The 20546-nt window shown below is 37.2% G+C and overlaps 1 protein-coding gene across 1 annotated transcript; it reads left to right on the forward strand.

Annotated features, from left to right (window-relative positions):
• Positions 1–680: 680 nt before the first annotated feature.
• On the forward strand, positions 681–17899 carry LOC117121498 (conserved oligomeric Golgi complex subunit 7-like). The gene is made up of 21 exons (XM_033266703.1): positions 681–816; positions 1064–1156; positions 2641–2685; positions 2840–2980; positions 4969–5127; positions 5939–5974; positions 6571–6691; positions 7977–8059; positions 8531–8794; positions 8884–8938; positions 9145–9272; positions 10250–10390; positions 11023–11167; positions 12007–12127; positions 12452–12552; positions 13296–13423; positions 13594–13671; positions 14601–14715; positions 15698–15835; positions 15944–16034; positions 16645–17899. Exons 1-21 carry the CDS (start codon positions 814–816, stop codon positions 16724–16726), a joined length of 2268 nt encoding a protein of 755 aa, XP_033122594.1. The 5' UTR covers positions 681–813; the 3' UTR covers positions 16727–17899.
• The last annotated feature ends 2647 nt before the right edge of the window (positions 17900–20546 follow it).

The following is a 20546-nucleotide window of genomic DNA, read 5'->3' on the forward strand; positions in this document are numbered from 1 at the left end:
ATTATGTTTTCAGATGCTCAGCTCCTTTTTTTTTTTTTTTTTTTTTTTTTGTTTATAGCTATCTAGGTCTGGGAAGTACCCTGTACCCTTTAAATGGTGCTCCTGTCCACTCCACACTCTGCTCCGGATTGTCACCAAAATTGAATAATTTCTTGCGCTGATCCTTAGAGCATGACAAACCATTCTAGAGAAAGTTTCATTCAGATCCTCTAAGAGTTCAGATTGTCTAGGCCTTTGCACTATGACCACCAATCCACACCCAAAACCAGGATCGTCACCAAAAAGCAATCGATTCTTCCTTGTAATTTGATCACACTCTTCCAAGTTTCGTTCAGATCAGTTAATTAGATGTTTAGATATCTGGTCTGAAACATTCTTTTTAAATCATCAGGCGCGGATCCAATGACGAAAAGGGGAGGCACAGAGGCACATGCCCTCTCCCCCCAAATTGTCATTAAATTTTTAAATTTCAATGCATATCAGTGTTACGTATTGAAGTAAGCGCTACCCACTTATCTATTCTGAAAATGTTGTTCCCCTCCCACCCCCGGTCTGGATAATGCTGGATCCATCCAGATTGACACCAAAAACCCCGACTGAAAAAAGCCATGCGCAGCTGAACCTGAATAGATGTGATTTTTGCCTTATTGGCGTTCCATATTGTTGACATCCAACCGAATAACATCACACAAACACTTGCCACGTTCGTATCGTAAGCGGTCAGTTTTTATGCTGGGCTAGACTAGGCCTAGCAAGGTTAGGGAGAGCCCTTAGTTGTGACTGGAGTAAGCCAGTTTACTGTATTCATACGATATGGTAAGTAATAATTCATTAACCTATGATTAAATTATGATGACACTAAAAATATCAACCTTGGCCTCATCCCCTTGTTTGTAGGGTAGGCCTAGCGCCCTAGGCTACACCATATTAGGCCCAGCCAGCGAGGCTGGCCGCCGTCTGCATAGATAGGGGTTTAAACACGGATTCCGGGCTTTGTAGCTCTGAAAAGGAAGTGATCATCAAATTTACTAACTTAGCTTATTTTGTCTTTTATATATTTCAGGACTTTTCGAAGTTTTTGGATGGTGACTTTGATGCAAAAGAGTGGGTTAATGCAGCATTTAAAGCCCAGAAAGAAGAGAACGATCAGCGTGATGTGAGTTGTCAGTTGATGTTGAATGAACTCTTTCTTCATTGTTTGATATATTTATTCATTACCTTGTCACCAAACTTCCTGTAATTTGAATTCAGGTGGATATGTTACTGATTTTCACATTGAAACTGTGCTAAAAAAAATGTGATACAGTAGTTTCAAAACGCAGTGAATGAAATTTCAAAGTACTGTAGTATTACTAGTAGTAGATTTATTTATATAGTGTGTTACTGTATGTTAAGTCCTCTGTGCGCTTCACATTATCATTACCCCGGTCATTGGATTAAACGCCTAAGGAACACAAACTCAAGCGTCCTGGGGGAGCTATTCCGTAATGATGCAGCAGCTACATCAGCGCATTTACACTCCTAGTTGAAAAGAAACAATGTAGAAAAGTGCCTGCTCAAGGACACAAGCGAAATGCACAGCGAGGGATTGAAACCCCGACTTCGAGGTTGGGAAACCAAACCGTTCCTGCTGCGCCAAACCACTTCTATGATGTGCTGCAGTGCAAATTAAAATCTATTGTATCTAAAATTAATTTTTAATTTAGCCAGGCAATGTTTTGTCTATATAAGGACATGACAATAGCGACATCAATATGCCTAGGCCTACTTATTTTATTTTCGATAGATTAGAGTAGCATAATATTGTGATTTGAAAACTAAACCTTCTTTATAGCACAGGTACCCAAAACCCAGCCCGCGGGCCACATGTGCCCCGCCTACCATCTCTGACTAGAAAACCCCTCACTGTCAGTGTTTCTTTGGCCCTCCAACACATATTTATGCCCACTCCTGGTTTAGGCATAACTGAGTCTCACACATTGATGAAATTAACCTTTAGGCCTAGGTTGGTATCACTCACAGTGGCACTGAGTGTATTTTTTAATTGCTTTTATACTATCAGTATTGGAGGTGCCTGAGTCCAGGGATGGCCAAGACTCAACTAGTGCTGGACAGGGTCACAGATCCCTGCTCAGCGACGAGGATGTATCCCCATACTGTGATTTGGGTGCTAGCTTGGTTTTTCCAATTACATCTATTCACTTGTTTTTGCGTGTAGAGACCCTTGTGTTTTGTGTGGTATAAATACATAACCTTTTAACCTTTAAATTGTTGTTAAATTTGTGCAGATGTTGCTTGTGCAGTTTGTTCAAAGTTGACAAAATGCATAAACAATAAACGTGGCTTAAGCAGCATTTACCCTGAATCCAAATTTTTTGTAAAAACTACCAAACTGATCAGGAAATCGGATCAGTGTGTAGGAATGAGGATGCTGGAGTTCAGCGCATCAGAATCACGGTCCGAATTTCGTTTCGGATCTAATGTGAATGCATCTTTACACCCAAATTCTAGTCTTCCACTAAACTGTTCTTAAAATTCCACATCATTTTTAAGGCACTTGTATACATCACTTCTAGGCGATCCATTGTTTTGTGATGTCTTGATATTCAACATGTTTTTAAACTTGTATTTATCTGATAGGCTTATGCTGCCACGTGTGTCATGAAACTACAGCTTTTCATTCAGGTTAGTACTACTGTATGGATATTTAATTTTGCTAATTTCCTTAATTTTATATCATTATGATAATTATGCATTCATCTGAGGGTATTGTTGCCTGATACTTCATTTCCTTTCGATTGATTAAATTAACCTTTCATTTTGTGTATGTTTTTTCCAGGAGGTCAACAATTCTATTGAGGAAAGCAGCCAACAAGCTATCCAGAACCTTCCCAGGGTTCTTAGGGACATTGAATCTGTAAAACAGGAGGCAACTTTTTTAAAAGAACAAATGAAGCTTGTGAAATCAGATATTCAAAAGGTAATTTCCTGTATCCATTTTTCAAAACAATAATAGAAAAATTCTTTAATACCAAATCATTAGCACCTGCGTAGAATATACATTATTTTTTTGTTTTATAATTTGACTTTAATTTTGTTGTATTGGATTTATGGTAATTATTAATTTTATTGAATTGACTTAGAAGAGGGGATCTGCAAGATATAGTCCAAATCCTCAGTTACTGTTCTATTTTCTATTTGGAAGCTGTAATTCCCACCTATATACAGCTCCACACCCCAAGCTGCAACACCACTCCCCATCAACCTACCAGCCACTCCATTTCCCACCAACTATAGCTCTACATCCCAAACTGAGGCTCCACTCCCCATCAAAACGTAAGCTCTACACCACAAGCAACAACACCACCAAGCTGCAACTCCACTCCCCATCAACCTACCAGCCACTCCATTTCCCACCAACCTATAGCTCTACATCCCAAACTGAGGCTCCACTCCCCATCAAAACTTAAGCTCTACACCACAAGCGACAACACCACCAAGCTGCAACTCCACTCCCCATCAACATACAGAGCTCTCTCACCTTTGTAAGCTAAATCTCCACTTCCTGAGTTATAACTCAATTCACATCCAACCTACAACTCCAGACCACATGCTGCAGCTCCACTCCACATCAACCTACAGAGCTCTCACCAATCAACAGCGCCACTCCACATCAACCTACAGAGCTCTCACCAATCGACAGTTCCACTCCACATCAACCTACAGAGCTCTCACCAATCAACAGCTCCACTCCACATCAACCTACAGAGCTCTCACCAATCAACAGCTCCACTCCACAACAACCTACAGAGCTCTCACCAATCAACAGCACCACTCCATTCAACCTACAGAGCTCTCACCAATCAACAGCTCCACTCCACATCAACCTACAGAGCTCTCACCAATCAACAGCTCCACTCCACATCAATCTACAGAGCTCTCACTAATCAACAGCGCCACTCCACATCAACCTACAGTGCTCTCACCAATCAACAGCTCCACTCCACAACAACCTACAGAGCTCTCACCAATCAACAGCTCCACTCCATTCAACCTACAGAGCTCTCACCAATCAACAGCTCCACTCCACATCAACCTACAGAGCTCTCACCAATCAACAGCTCCACTCCACAACAACTTACAGAGCTCTCACCAATCAACAGCTCCACTCCACATCAACCTACAGAGCTCTCACCAATCAACAGCTCCACTCCACATCAACCTACAGAGCTCTCACCAATCAACAGCTCCACTCCACATCAACCTACAGAGCTCTCACCAATCAACAGCTCCACTCCACATCAACCTACAGAGCTCTCACCAATCAACAGCTCCACTCCACATCAACCTACAGAGCTCTCACCAATCAACAGCTCCACTCCACATCAACCTACAGAGCTCTCACCAATCAACAGCTCCACTCCACATCAACCTACAGAGCTCTCACCAATCAACAGCTCCACTCCACATCAACCTACAGAGCTCTCACCAATCAACAGCTCCACTCCACATCAACCTACAGAGCTCTCACCAATCAACAGCTCCACTCCACATCAACCTACAGAGCTCTCACCAATCAACAGCTCCACTCCACATCAACCTACAGAGCTCTCACCAATCAACAGCTCCACTCCACATCAACCTACAGAGCTCTCACCAATCAACAGCGCCTCTCCACATCAACCTACAGAGCTCTCACCAATCAACAGCTCCACTCCACATCAACCTACAGAACTCTCACCAATCAACAGCTCCACTCCACATCAACCTACAGAGCTCTCACCAATCAACAGCTCCACTCCACATCAACCTACAGAGCTTTCACTAATCAAGAGCTCCACTCCACATCAACCTACAGAGCTCTCACTAATCAAGAGCTCCACTCCCCAAGCTACAATTCTACTCCCCATGCTACTGCTCACATATTTTTATAAAAGTTTTTTTTCATTCTGTTTTTTTCACCTAAAGGTTGAAGAGGACACATCTCAATCAATGAAGATGTTGCTCGAGATTGATAATGTCAAGTCCAGGATGCAGGCTGCTTCAGAGGCTCTCCAGCAAGCTGATAACTGGACAACGTTGATGGTAGATGTCGATGAAGTGTTCCTCTCGAAGGATGTCAATGCTGTAAGTGAAATCTTTCAATATCAGTTGCTGACAATTAAAAAAAAAAAGACACCTAAAGCACCTAAGCCCTATGCCCATTTCTGCTTGCACCACCACTGGATTCACAGTGGCCCATGCATTTGTCGTGCTTTAGAAATTCAGCTGTAACTTGTTCTAATGAGGAAAGTAGGAGCTGAATCCAGGACTGTGGAATTGTAAAATGAGCATTTTTAACCACAACTCCTCTTATTATTATTATTATCTCGTATGTTAAACTACATCATGTACAACAAATCAGTTCAAAATTGGCAGTTGTTGAGGTATTCCACCAGTTGAGGGTTGTCAACCTCAGATAGTGGGCAAGGAGGTCCAATCACAGCACACTCGCTAATAACATGTTCATAAGTCTGTATGTGCCCACAAGGACAAAGATCACTTTCTGCAATGCCCCACATTTTCATATTGGATACAAAACATCCAGCGCCTGATCGTAGCCTGTTTAGTTGCACCCAAGACTTCCTACGAAGATGGTTGCCAGGTGGGTTGGCTGACCAGGAATCGATGTATGGCTGCAATCGCTCAGGAACAGTTGGTACTGCACTTGCCAATGCTGCTAGTCGTTCCATATGTGGGCGCAGGGGCCTCCGTGAGCGTAACCTGGAAGGAGCTTCCTTGTTGTAGAGGATGTCATGGAGAAGGTGGTTTAGTTGAGCAGCAAAGCATTTTTTAACTACATCTAACTACAACTCCTCTTAATATTAGATATTTTTTATGAATTATATTTTGAATTATTTCTTTTTCACAATTTAATATATGTATCTCTTCTTTCCAGATTGCAAGTAAGCTAGGTGCTATGCAACAAAGCTTGGTAAGAAAAGCACTAACCATAGAAATATATGTAATAACAATTAAATATCATTGCATGAAATTTAATACATAAAATAGTATTTACAATATATTTATTATTTAGAGTCAATTGTGATGTCATCATTGTAACTCGTAACATAAAAAAATAAAAACTTTTCTAAGGTCATGGCATAAATATAAAAAATAACAGTTTACTGTATTATATGTTATTTTCCTATATCCAAGCTGCACTTTTGCTTGACCTTGTGCAAAAGTCAGGCAAATTTGTATGCTTCGCACCTCGAGGAGTACAGTATTTCATTTCTAGGCAGAAACTTTTTACATCAGTGTGCACCTGTGGAAATACGAGGTAGACACTTGTCTAATTGTTGTTTGTTAACAAATAGTAATCGAAAACCTGGTATTCGTAGAACACGGTAAATTTGAACCTGAATTGTTGTTTGTTAACAACTAGTAATCGAAAACCTGATATTCGTAGAACACGGTAAATTAGAACCTGAAAAAAAACCACTTTGAATTCAATATGAAGTCTGAATGAAGTAAGTAAAGTATGTTTTTAAGTTTACCCTTTTATAAATATCATTTGATTGCTTGCAGAGTATGCTTGCCCATTGTGGAGATTATGAGGAACGATGTCAACACCTTGAAACACTCAAGAATCGTCTAGAGGCTATGCTTAGTCCACAACTAGTTGGTGCATTTAACACTCACTCGCATGGTAAGCATCCTCATCAACTTTGTTGTCACCACCACCATCATATTTTTTATTATCTTCATAATCATCTCCATTATGAATATAATTATGAATTGTCATCCCAAAACCAGCGTACTGTCGCTAAATTAATCATTAGCATAAGAATGTGACAGTATTGTGTACTTTAGTACAACAAAGCTGTAATACTTTCATAAATAACTTTGGCAATATGGTAAATCTATTTTATCAAATGACCTACCATTTTCAAGCTTATACAGTAGAACCTCGTTTTTACGTACCCCAGTTATATGTATCGGCGATGACGTCATCAAAAACCCTGAAAATATTCAAAACAAACGTCCCTTTTCTGAGCCACTATAAGTAAAAATAGATTTGTTACTTTCTGTCTGCTTATTATTTCAATAATATCACAATAAACAAACCATATGCAAAGTATTTTCATTAAACAGCAACGTTGATTGGGTCTAATACCGGGCTGTTATAATCTAAAACCATGTGAACTGAGCAAAATAATTGCTTTCCTCCTTAGTTTCGTGTGGAAAACTTGTCTGATTGAATTTTCTGCACGAAGCTGAGTAGGCATTATTTTTTACACGAATGCTAATTGGTTAGCTCACCCAGTGCAGTGCACATGGTTTTAGTTTGTCTCAGCCCAGACAACACTGCAGCTCTGTTGTTTAGAATAAGCATGAAGTTATACATTTGTCATATACTGTAGGTAATCTTACAATATTTTCATGTTCTGTAGTTAAATAAAAGATATAAAGTGATGAATTATACAAGTTAGAGACATGGTTTTATTTGAACACTTTACTATGACATCGTAAAGTGATTAATAAAAACACTAAACATATGGTTTTATTCGTAGGCCTAGAGGCTCGGTCTAGCCTAGGTAACATCATTCGTTCGTTCATAACATACGTTATTGAGTGTTATGTCGTATTAGGTCAAAGATTACCTAAAATTTAACCCAACCTCAATTTTAGGAATCCCCCGATTCACGTACGACCTCCGGTCCCGTACCGTACGTAGAATTGTTGTTTTTGTCACTGGACCTGGTTTTGGCTGTGCTAGACCCATATGATCATTACCATTACCATCACCACCATATTCATCTTCATCACCTTCTTTATTATCGGTTATCACTCATTTTGGCACACTGCAGTGTGAAGATTTTTTAAGTCATCAGAAAGACTATTTTGACCATGTCTCATCCTGACCACACTAACAGCTACGTGACTTTAATCTTGCCATCTCACTTTAAGTATTTATTGTGTTTGTGTTTTAGAGGCAACGCAACAGTATGTGACAATCTTCAAAGATATGGATCGCCTTCCACAGTTATACAACTATTACCACAAATGTCATAAGGTACCATCATGTAGCTGCTTCGTTAAAACTTATATACTATTTATGAAAGATTTGAGAGAATATTGAAGGCCCTCTGTAATGCAGAAGATGGCCTAAGAATGCATAGATGTTAAAATACAAATTGTAATTATTTCAAGTACAGTGGACCTTTACAAGGTGTCAATCAAACTTAACTGTCCAATCAAAACAGGGCCAGGAATAGGCGTGTCTCATAAACACATGTGTTGGCCCACAGATGCGTATGTTTGCAGGTGCTTTTTACACTGTTCTTTTGTGGGACTTTAGTAACAGTATCTAAGGGGCGTGGCTTAGCAGAAAGATTCATTAGTTGGTCCAGCTTTACAGTATGTGTGTTATTGTGCACACAACATGTTATTTTACTAAAAATATTCAGATTTTTTTGTTTTTGAAGGGATTGTCAGTTCATATTCATTTTTTAATTAATTAGGCTTTTCTTGCCAATATTTCTAGTCTTCTTTACTCCAAAACTGGAAGAAGTTGCAGGAGGTGAACAGTGCGAAGTCCTTAGTTGAGTGGCTGCCTATGTTTTACGACCACCTGCTAGCCACTTGGCATGCAGAGGTGCAATGGTGTGACCAGGTGTTTCCCAACCCAGTCAAGGTGGTTGTTGAACTCCTTACCCAGACGTTAAACAGCTTGAAACCCTCATTGCCAGCCTGCATGGAGACTACTCTAGAAGAGGATACCTTATTGAATTTGATTGAACTTAAAAAGGTAATTTTTGAAACTTAATCACTCACAATTTATACCTTGTACATGATTTTAAATGATTAAATAATTGTGAATATATTCTTCAATTTCAGACAACAGATAGATTTGCAAAAAACATGGACAGTGCAATAACTTCAGCCAAAAAAGGTAATTACTATTATTATTATTTATTTCATTATCATTATCGGTGGTATCAATAGTTTACTTTAATAAAAAAAAAATATGTATGTAGTCTACCAAGGCCTGTGGATAATTCCTGAAGCAGAAGAGATTATATTAAAAAAAAAATATCATTCAGTTCTTTAATCCCTCTACTTCTATTTATATATCCATCTTTATCCACGTTTTTATAGATTCAAGTCTTGGCTTAGAGGTTTTTGAACTTGTGAGGGCGATATATTCACCTTATTTGCCGTACCTCCTTCGGTATGGTGCAATGGAAGAGGAACACTTATGTCAGGAACTGAGCTGCTTGCAATTGGTAAGATTTTGCTATGTGTAGTGGGATTGAAAATATGTTATTTATTATAAAAAATTTCTATTAATTTATAATTATTAACTAAAGTATTTATTATGTTATTTATTATTACGTTAAAACATTATTTAAATATATATAAATTAGTTATTAATTATTTATTATTTAATGATATTTTATGGTACATATTGTATATGTACAGTATTTATAGAAGATGTTTTATTGTGAAAATTGGGAACATGTTCCTTCATTTTTTTAGAAATATATTGATCCATTTCAAATAAGAGTCGCACATCCTTTTGGCGACAGTAGGTTTTCTTGATTTAGTGTCCCCCGTTCAGTAATGCCAAATGAATAAATAATAATAAAAATAAAATGTTTCCTGTTGTCTGTATTTTTATATTGACCATCGTATTGGCATACTAATGCTATATTTGTAATAACCTGCATTATTTTTATTTGAATTATTGTTCCTCTTTATATTATTAAGTCACAGCCCCTGAGCCCCTGTAGTGGATGATGAGAGTTGGTACTGGGCTACTGGGTAACACAGACATGAAGGGACCCTTAGGGGTGAAGAAAGTCACTGATCGAGTTCCTAGTCCACATATCAAGCGCCCTGAGCATCTTATGTTAGATAGATATGGCGCTATATACTGTAAAACTACACTATTGTCGTCGTCGTCGTTATTATTGCTATTATTATTATTATTGTTATTAAAAGTTAAATGCTACCTATCAGGCTCTGTGCACACTTTTCAATATCTGTGATGTTTCCATATATGGGTGTGATATGACATCATCATGTCCATATAAATGGCCAAATCATGGGCTTTTTGATTTTCCTAGTAACTTTTGGTAATTTTGAATTCTCTTCAATTGCAACATGACAGGGTTAGGTACTTAAACCATCAATGCTTTTACTGTTATCAATGCAGTTGTTTTTTGCTATTGTTGCAATTTCTTTTATATTTTAACAACAGGAAAAGCGTGATTTAATAGATTGTGCTCAGCTTCTGTCTAATTCGGTCACCAGTATTTTCAAACTGACCAATGACGCGGTAGATAGATGCATGGTTTTGACCAACGGATATGATTCTCTTGGACTTATCCAGGCACTCAAGGTCAGATTAAATTTTTTTTCACATACTAAAATATATTTCTAATGATTATGTTATAAATGACTTTACTTTATATCAATTTCATAATATTCTGACCAACTTGTACAATTCTGTTGGATTATCCAGGTGCTTGGAGTCACAGAGCATTTCCTGGCAGTGTCCCGGAAATCGGCATGGCCTCCTACACTGTGGAAGAAAGTAAACATCCCCTATAAACTAACCCATTTCCCGCAAATTCATAATATTTGAGGATATTGTAATACTGTATTATCTTCTGGGAAAGCACGATGTGCAGCAAAATAAAATTAAATGTGTTAAGAAAGCTAATTTTAACAATCATCTGGAAGCATGTGGCTTCTTCCAAATTGGAACCCCTTGAGTCTGAGAAATATCAATTTATATTCATATTTCAAGATTCATAATTAACTCAATAAAATATTTGAATCTCAGTAATAATATAATAATTCTAAAAAAAAAGGATATTGTTTATATTTTCAAATCTGTTGTTTTAATGGTAGTACTTTATAAAAGTTGATATTTAGAATAATTCTTTCCTTAAATTTTTGCTTACCAAATGGATGTATTAGTAAATCATTTTATTGAAAACATTAATTTTGTCTATGTTTATAATTCAGTGTTTGTTCAGTCGGTATTGCAACTCCTTCAACGCGGCTATCAGTAACTTACAGGCTGATGTTGAAGCAGCTTCATCCAATTCAAAAGAACTCGGGGAAGATTGGACTAGGTTCCAGCACGCCCTGAAAATCATACAGACATGCGGTAAGATGGCATTCTAAATTATACTTACTTATCTGTTTTACTCAATGTTTGCCCTTTGCTCTCTGAGTTTTTACCCAGTATTGCCATTTTGGGTCTTTCGTGCATCTTTCTTTTTTTTTTTTAAGGGACCATCAGTATCTTTCCGAATCTGGTCAACCTAACGTATGTAGGGACGACCACTTTTCCTCTTGTTGTTAAAGGATTCAGCATAGGCTGTCTTGACATGGCTACTTTCATACTATTGTTTTCTCCTGACCTACTTTTTTCCTAATTTTGGTGTTGTGCAATTTAATAAAGCAGGGATACCCAAATAATTTTCCAAAAACATTTAATTCTGCATATAAATGTTGAAATAACTTATCAAGGAAACATATATCATCCTGGATTTAATATTATGTAGTCAAATATAAAATGAAGATGCCATAACGAAAACAAATATTGATAGTGTTTTTTTGAAGGAAAAACCAGTGCTGCTTCTAACATTGTTAAAGTTTAAATTGCTGCAGATAGTTTAAGATCTTGTAGACTTAAGCACAGCTGTTAATGAATCACAAACTGTTTAAAATTTGCTTATTTATTACTAGTGCTTTCTGGTTAGCGGATGCAGCACGTTTTTTGTTTAGCATGTCTTTTTTGACAAAGAAATAGAGCTGACTCAAGTTGTTAAACTGTTCACTTTCATATACCATAGTCCAGGGGCAGTGTCAGTGGGTTTGCCAACTGAGCCAAGGCCTGAGTGTTTGGAACACTTGGCTCAGTTGTTAGGGAACTGTGGTAAATGTTTTCTAAGCCAGAGAGTGCTTTGTATGCAATAATCAAACTTTCACTCTTTTCTTTAGGTGAATTACTGCTTGGAATGGAGGAGTTTGAGCTGACTGCAAGTGGTACCATTCTAGGCTCAACAGCTGCCCACCAATGTGAGGCATTCTCCCCCACAGCTCTACCACACAAAACCCAGAGGTATTGAGCCTAGCTTTGGTTCAGCAAAACAAATTTAAAATTACTTTGTTGATAGCCAATATGATCGCTCTCAGATTGTGCAATGGATTATGAAAGAGGCCTTGTGTATTTATAATGATAATGATGATGACGACGACAATGACGATGAGGACTGATGGTGGCAGCAATGACAATGATAATGAAAATGATAATATCATTAATACTAGTTCATTTGATACGATTACAATATTCTTCATAATTGATTTCCATTCATAATATACCTGTATTTCTATATTTAAACATTATACTGTATATTTGGTATTATATTTCTTTGTTTTCTTGAAGCGCAATGACTGGCAGTGCATTCACGGACTACAACTACATGCTAGCACAGAATCCAAGCAAATACCAGGAACTCCTACGGCTAATTCACAGCCTAAAACAGGGTATTGCAGACCTGTATCTAAACTTATAAAATTCTAAATCTGGCATTTTGTGACACTACGAAATACACATTCATGTTGTATGTATTTCCCCAAAATCTATAGCAACATCAAACTCAGTGAAAAAAATAAATTGTAGTCACACAAACGAGGGAACTTATATGTAACATGCTTGTGGTCACATCCTCCAAATCCAAAACCATTCTCAGAGATAAGGCCATGCCTGGACATGGAAGCTGACGAGTGTCAGCTGAATGGCTAGTACCGTATATGCTCGAATAAGCACCAAACCAAACCCAATTTTTTTTCGCTAATAAGCTCTACTCTGGAATAAATGCCACAGTGCTTAATCGTGAGTATATTACCCTGTGCGTAATGAAACACTTTGAGAAACTGGGTTTTAAATACAATGTCTACGGTGTTAAAATGAATGAATAACACAATGTAGGCACAAGCATTTCTTTATAAATGTTTATATATGATAACATAGGACCTATGCCTCTGAACTACAGGAATACGTGAGATAGGTAACATGGGAACGGCCATGAGCGTCACGCCAATATTTTTTATAAGTGCCCTCGAATAAGCGCCCCTCTCAGATAAGTGCCGCACTGAAGCCTAAAAAAATATGATAAGCTCATTCGAGCATTTACGGTATTTTATAATTCTTATTGAACTTCATTAATTAGTTTATGAACCCAAACTATGGTTTGTCATACAGTACTTTAATTTCTTTCTCATTTCAGAGAACAGTTCGATTATGGAAGAGCCAATGAAAGGGCTTCGGAAGGTCAATGAGCATGCTCACAAGTTTGCGTTTGAGCTGGTGTTCAGTCAACTGGAGAAACAGCTCAGGCAGATTTCTTACATGGAGGTAATTACCGATTTTTCACTTTTTTTGGGTTTGGGAAAACATTTTTCTTGCAACTATTATTATTAATCATCTGGCATATAATATGGTTGTTACGGTTACAGTTTCTAGATTTTAAACTGTTCAAAAAAGAATTTGAAAATATTTTAATTTTATTATGTATCCTATTTTAGGTCTGGATGTCAGAGGGCGGTGTACTGTCGGCAGAACTGCCAACATTTAGTCTTTCACCGCAGGAATACATCACCAAGGTAATGGTTGATGTCATAATGTTGCTAAGATTTTGTTTTGGTATTTAACAATTTAATTTTAGTCAAACAATCATTATTCTTTTTCTTAATTATTCATTTTTGTACTTTTTTTAAGGAGTTCAAATACAAAGCTCTGAAAATTTTCAGTGGGGCCTAAAATTTTCTGGGGTCTTGCACCTTCCCTGTTAGATACCCCACTGACTAGGACTGAAGTTGCAGCTACTGTACATGAGTAAAGCTTTGTCCAGCCTATCAAATTTTCTTAGACAAAAGACTGTTGTGTGCCCATATTTAGTCATGATGTGCCTATATATGGTCATGATGTGATGTCATCATGACCATATTTAGGCATGTCACATGTTTTTGTCTAATAAAATTTGATAGTCTGGACGGGGATTACAACACTCAGAGAATGGGATAAATACTTTAAAAAAATGATTTGTTTGCCCTCCAGCGCCCGCCCCTAGCCCGCGGAAAAATAGGGGCAGCGTTTTTGAAAAAGTTTTTTTTTTCGATTTTTTTGTTAAAAAATTAAAAAAAAAAACGATCTTTATTTTTCTCCATTTTGCACATGAAAGTTACCTGAATTTGTTGTCTGATGTAAGGTCTCGCCATTCTAGGCCGAAATGCATTTTTATTCTGTCTCATGAATACCCTTTGAAAAATAAATAGTGAAACAAGCTTAATTGCAAGCATTGCAATTTTGTATGTTAATTTTGGTGACAGGAGAAAAGAAAAAAAAAACTTTTTTGCATCGGCAATTTTCAGCATTAAAGGGCAAACAAACAATTTATTTTTTTAGGCCGAATCTTGTAACCATAGGAGTAAATAACAATTAGCATGATTTAGCCAGATAAAAGCAGAGCTATATAGGAACTGATGATTATTATTTTCATATTTTTTTATCTGTCTTGTTTTACGCTTTCTAGATTGGCCAATATTTGATGACGTTGCCACAACAACTTGAACCATTCACATCACAAGAGAACCCTGCTTTGGCAAAGGCACTGGAGAGGGGTCGTCTGCCCTTCCCACCTGAGCAAGGTACTTTGTAACGTAATACATGTAGAAGCGGTTGGCGCATCGGTTGTGGCTTGGAATCCCAACCTTGAGGTCAGGGGTTTGAAACTCTCGCTGTGCAAGTCGCTTGTGTCCTTGGGATAGGCCCTTTATCTACGCTTGTCTCTCTCAACACAGGAGTATAAATGGGTACCTGATAGGATGTTGTGGCATTGAATGTTCTAGTTTCGTGCACTAAACAAGTAGCGAATTACTAGGTATACTCCCCGGGGAGTAGAGAAAGCTTGTTTGCCGTTATCCAGTGACCAGGGGTAATAACGCTCTCTGCCTTTGATCATTCTTTGAAAATGGCACTACAAAAATATTTGGGTATTATTATTTATTATTATTTTTTATAATAATATTATTGTAGCATTGATGCTTAGTATGTCCTGGGTATAATGATAAACTGTATCCAGTTGAGCAGCCAGCAACTAAGGCTGGGATCCACTTTTGGTTGTCTTATCTTAGCAATCACTGTTGAGAGGGTAAATGAACACTCAACATCAACAAAAAACAAAAGAACATGATACCTGAACAAGAGGCAGATGAGGTCTTAACAGCCCCCGTCCCCCTCCTCCAATTGTTTTGACTGAAAACACTGCTTTAAAAAATATTTTTACAGTCTGAGGGTGCCATTGCTGGGCATCTAGAGGTACCTATTCTAAAAATTTGCTTTAAACATGGTGGTAATGAGGTGAATTTGTACCCTTGTTAAGGACTTATGATCCCTTGTCGGGGAATTTTTGGCACCATCATTTAAGCTCTATAGATTCAACTGCCAAATATGATTAGTTTAAAATAGGTTTAGTTTTTTTAATGCTAGGATTTATTGTTATTTTTTATTGTTGAACTTTTTTTAGATACAAATTATAATATAACAGAATATAATGTATTTATGTTAAGTATGTGTCTTACAATTAATCATATTTATTATTATTATTATTATGAATATTATTGCTTTCAGGTGGTCTTGAAGTTGAGCATCTTGCTGACTATTGGCTGGGAGCTATTGCACGTGGCGTCATGTACACGTATGTGGAAGCCATCTTGAAAATTGAGGAACTTACATCACACTCAACAAGGCAGCTTATCACTGACATTGGTGAGACAGAGATTCTTGTGGTAGAGTAGGGACCTTGTATAGTAAATTATTATCTACAGTACTTAAAAATATTTTTATAACATGTGCTTGTTACCTTTTTATTTTCAGATTACCTCTGTAATGTGCTGGATGCATTTGGACTTCCAGCATCTACTGATTTACGTAATGTTGAGAAGCTACTTAAAACACCAGTTTCACAGTAAGTTTACTCAGTCCATTTAATATTTTTATATTATATTCTTTCTTTCCTGGAACAATAAACTAACACAAACACAAAAAATATATATGAAAAATTTAAACTCTAAACAAACCATTTGCCTCTGGAAGAAAGTAGACACTCCACTGTCCCTATTTGATAATATTAAATACAGATGTAACTTTAGTTTCTTTTTAAAGATTAACATGCTATTAATTTCCTGAATTTGATTAGGTACCAAGTTCCAAAGGCAAATGGCTGTCTCTTATACACATCTAGATGTGTATAAGAGACAGATATTACCCTGTGCTAAGGTGATATGAGGTGATTTTAAACTACTTAAAAATGATTCTTTTGCCTTGAAATTTTGCTGTTGGGGTGGGGGCGGGGAAATGAGGCGTACACAGTTTTTTGGGGAATAGACTCTACTTATTACAAAATATAAAAAGATCATGTAAGTTCTCAACTTCACCTGATACACAAGACATCAATTTTTCAAAAATTTTGCAGATAATGTTAACTAGATTACCTGCAAAATGCTTGTTTGATGAGTGTTGTTTTTTTTTTTAATTCTTTTTTATCATTACTAATAAATTTTCTTTTGACTTTACAGTTATGATGAGATAACAGGAGCAATACCATCTCGCTTGTGCCATGTCATCTTGAAACTTAAGAAGCATCATGACGAGAGCTAAAATGATAATAGCTGTACAACTTCGAGAATCATGAGAATTTTGAGGGCGGTGTAGCAAAAGTGGTTTATATAATTTATTAATTTTTATATTCTTGTATAAAATATATATTGCCATCAAGAAAGCTGAAATGAGATTGTACAATATCTAAATACACATCAGTTATTGTATAAATGTTATCAACACCAAAATGTTAAATGCAAGGCTTTCTTTGGTCAAAGGATGTGTGTTGGTCATGGCACCTTATCCATATTTTGACTCTTAACCCAGGGTGTAGGATGCAAATCGACTTCAAAAGAATATGATTACAAATTAAATCAGTATAGGATGTTATGTAACTTTTAATTGTTCAAATTTTTGCATGCTGAATGCAACAGATTATGTAATAATGATGTAGAAATGATGAAAAAACAATGATTATGAATGATGTAAACAATGCAAGTGATGCCAGTATCAATTGACAGGTGTGATTCAAACGTGTTTCAACAGTGATAGTCGACATTCTGATTCACTGAAGCATGAAATAACCATTAACATTACAAATAGTATAATAACATTAAATGGAATAAAAATATTTTAGCTTTAAATTAAGAATACAATCATCCTTGTATAATACTATAATTTGTAATTAAAATTTACCTATTATTTAGTTCTTCTCTAAGATTTGATGTTACATCATGTATAGTATTACATTACATTACTTTTGTACATTGAAAAGAGTTGTGCACTAATTGGTGTAAGCCAAATTATATTCAGCAACTTTAATTATCACTATTCCTTATGTACATGGAAACTACTTCACTAATCACTATACCAGAAAAGTTACGAAAGTTTTGTCCAAAGAGGGTGCGAACAGTTGGGAGACCGCCCACCTTGTGTGGTTCTGGATGTAATATCAACGATGAAACCATGGGTGAGAACTAACTTACGTCCCAGGGAAGATGAGATAAGAGAAATCATTATCATTACTATCAGAATGTGTATGGTTGTAAACACTGAGCAACCACATGTGCCAATTCAATCAACGTATTTACAAACAAAAGGGAGGTGCTATTAGGCATACTGTATGTTCAGCAGCAGAAATTGTTAACCTATTTATGGTTTGGTGGAACAGAATGTTTTTAATAGAAAATAGAGTGATCCAGTACAGGATGTACTAAAGATATATGGATGATATTTTCCTGTTAGTACTGTAAAATTTTATTTAACAACAGAAATGAAGAGGATGTGATGCATAAATTCAAGATGATAGCTAACATACACAAAAGCATACAGGTTAAAGTATATATACTGTAGTAATAATATAACAGACTGCCAGTTGTGGATAGTTTGGTAAGAATGAAAAGGATGTAGGATGGTAAAGTGAAGATAGTACATTCACACTACATAAAAGTTCACAAAACTAAATTCAATCATACTTGTCAACGACCTAGTGATGGTGATGAGGAAAATATCTCCACTGAACAATGAGGAAGAGAAATAGACATAATACAACATGACATACACAGAATGCAGGCTAGCGTGTATATCATTATGGAAAAGAAAAAAGTATACAGTACATCAAATCTAAAACACGATTTGAACAGATGGTCAAAAATGACTAAACTCCACTGTTTAGACCAAAATAATGGAAAGAGAAGTATGGGGTAGACGGAAAGAAAACATGGTGTGAACATGGAGGATTTGATACCACTTTCTTTGTTAATGCAAAAACAATGTTAACAAATATTTAAGGCAACGTCGGGTCAATCGTCAATGTGCTAGAAATGAATGCTTCCTCTGTGACAACAGAAACTGAACTGTAAAAAGAGAGATCTATACGAAATGCAACGCATCTCGTGTACGGGAAACAGAGGAAAAACCTATTTTATGTTTTTTATTAAATCATTCAATGTCTTGTGATGTTTCTTTCAATGGTTCTTTAATTATCCGTGTGGCGACAACAAAATTCCTGGGGGTTTCATTGACCAAAATCTCAACTGGGGATCATATCTTTAACATTTCCAAGACTATCTCCTGTAATACAGGCATTATCACCAAACTCCGCTCCATGTTTCTAAGTCCATTTAAAAAAATTCTCTACTCCAGCTTAGTTTTACCTTGCCCTGCGTGATGATTCTTGCCATGGGCAACGCAGACAAGATACACCTAAATCCGTTCAATTTCTGGAGTTGGATGTCGCGACCACGCGGCTGATCTTTTGGTTAACCGTGGGCTATTTATGATTTATCTAAGTTTAATGTTTGTTTTTTTTATGTTCCTCGTCAACACCTGATCCGTCCCTAACGCCATTTTGAAAGAATTCTCCAAGAACCACCAAATCCATACTTATACCAATCTTCACAATTCCATCACACTCGCCTTCGTACAGTTCGCTGGCGGGTCCAGCAATTCTAAATACTGGGGCCCATGGAGGGACTTTTACAGATGGAGTGTAGACCACCTCAGCCCCATCATGGCTGGCCTGAGATAAGGAAATTTATGATGTGGCACCACAAGTTGGCCGGAAAAGGCACTCTCAGACCTAAATTTGAATATAATTTTCTTTTTTCTCCACCTTTAAATTTGGAGAAAAATTAGGGAGGGTGGGTCGGCTGGGCCCCTTGAATCTGCCACTGAAATATTCATCATAACATTTTTGTTTTGAATTTATCCTAGTAATCATAATCATGCCCGCTTACATATTTCGTGCAAACTAACATTCATGAAAATAACAATTTATTACTGATTAAATTGTGACGTATAACATATTCGAACCATGAAAAACAACTGATAAATTATGTTCCTTCATGGATAAACTTAAAAAGTTACTTCAATTCTATCTTTGCATGTAAAGTACTTTTAAAATCAATCAAGAGGTTTTTCCTTTTCTCCTCTTTTTAAATTTCGCTTTTGTGCTAGTAGTACTGTATTGCAACTACACTATTGTGAGTGGAAATACTGCCACGTCCAGAGGCGGATCCAGAGATGTCCGAAAAGGAGGGGGGAGATTTTTGTGTTCTAGACGCCCTAAAATAACATTTGAGGCGTTGTGGGCTATCATTTTTTTGTTTTTCTTTTTTTTTACCTCCTACAAGGGGGGGGGGGGCCGGCGGGGGGGGGCCGGCGGAATCCGCCCTGACGTCTAACTTACGATAAAACAGGACTAAGGAGATAGAAAGTGCACACAGCATTAGTGAGCATTTTTATTTCACAAACATAAAAGGTGATTTACGTAATTTATCATTGTCATGACAGGGGCGGATCCAGATATTTTCTAAGAGTGGGAGGGGGAAGGGGAGGGGTGAAGAGCACACCCACCTCAGCCCTACCATGGTTGGGGCTGAGACGAGAAACTTTTAAGAATATGCCCTTCTAGATACTCGGAAATGGCACTCTCAGATGACAAAAATACTTTTTCAAAGCAGTCTCCTCAACAAATTACTGACTTTTCCCGACGGGAGATCTGCTCCCCCTCCCTTAAACACCCCTTCTCACACGGGCGTCGCAAATGTCTAATTAAGGACCTATAGTCAAAGCAAATTATGATTAGTCCTAGATGCCCGGAAATGACACTCATTCAGACTTAAAATTTGAATATTTTATCACCATTTTTATTTAAATGTGGACAAATGTGGGAGTCCTGGCTGGCTGCCCCCCCCCCCCTTTCCCACTGGATTAATATGATATATGTCTTACAGTCAATGTCAGAAACACATGCTGCTATGTATAAACAAAGCCCTTTTAGGAGGGTATCATAGAGCGAAGACCCTGGGTAGGGGCACCGCAAGGAACCCTAAGGGTCGGTGGCCCTGCATATGCGTTACCGTACGCCACTAAGCAT

This window comes from Anneissia japonica, unplaced genomic scaffold (genome assembly GCF_011630105.1).
Source record: "Anneissia japonica isolate Jap-2015-1 unplaced genomic scaffold, ASM1163010v1 scaffold287963_len587249_cov193, whole genome shotgun sequence".
Lineage (NCBI taxonomy): Eukaryota > Metazoa > Echinodermata > Crinoidea > Comatulida > Comatulidae > Anneissia > Anneissia japonica.

Bases quoted from the DNA above. Each gene is read 5' to 3' on its own strand.
- LOC117121498 (XM_033266703.1), top strand. The intron at 12,553-13,295 runs GTATTGCAGACC...TTCTCATTTCAG, and splicing joins AATTCACAGCCTAAAACAGG to AGAACAGTTCGATTATGGAA. The intron at 13,672-14,600 runs GTAATGGTTGAT...TACGCTTTCTAG, and splicing joins CGCAGGAATACATCACCAAG to ATTGGCCAATATTTGATGAC.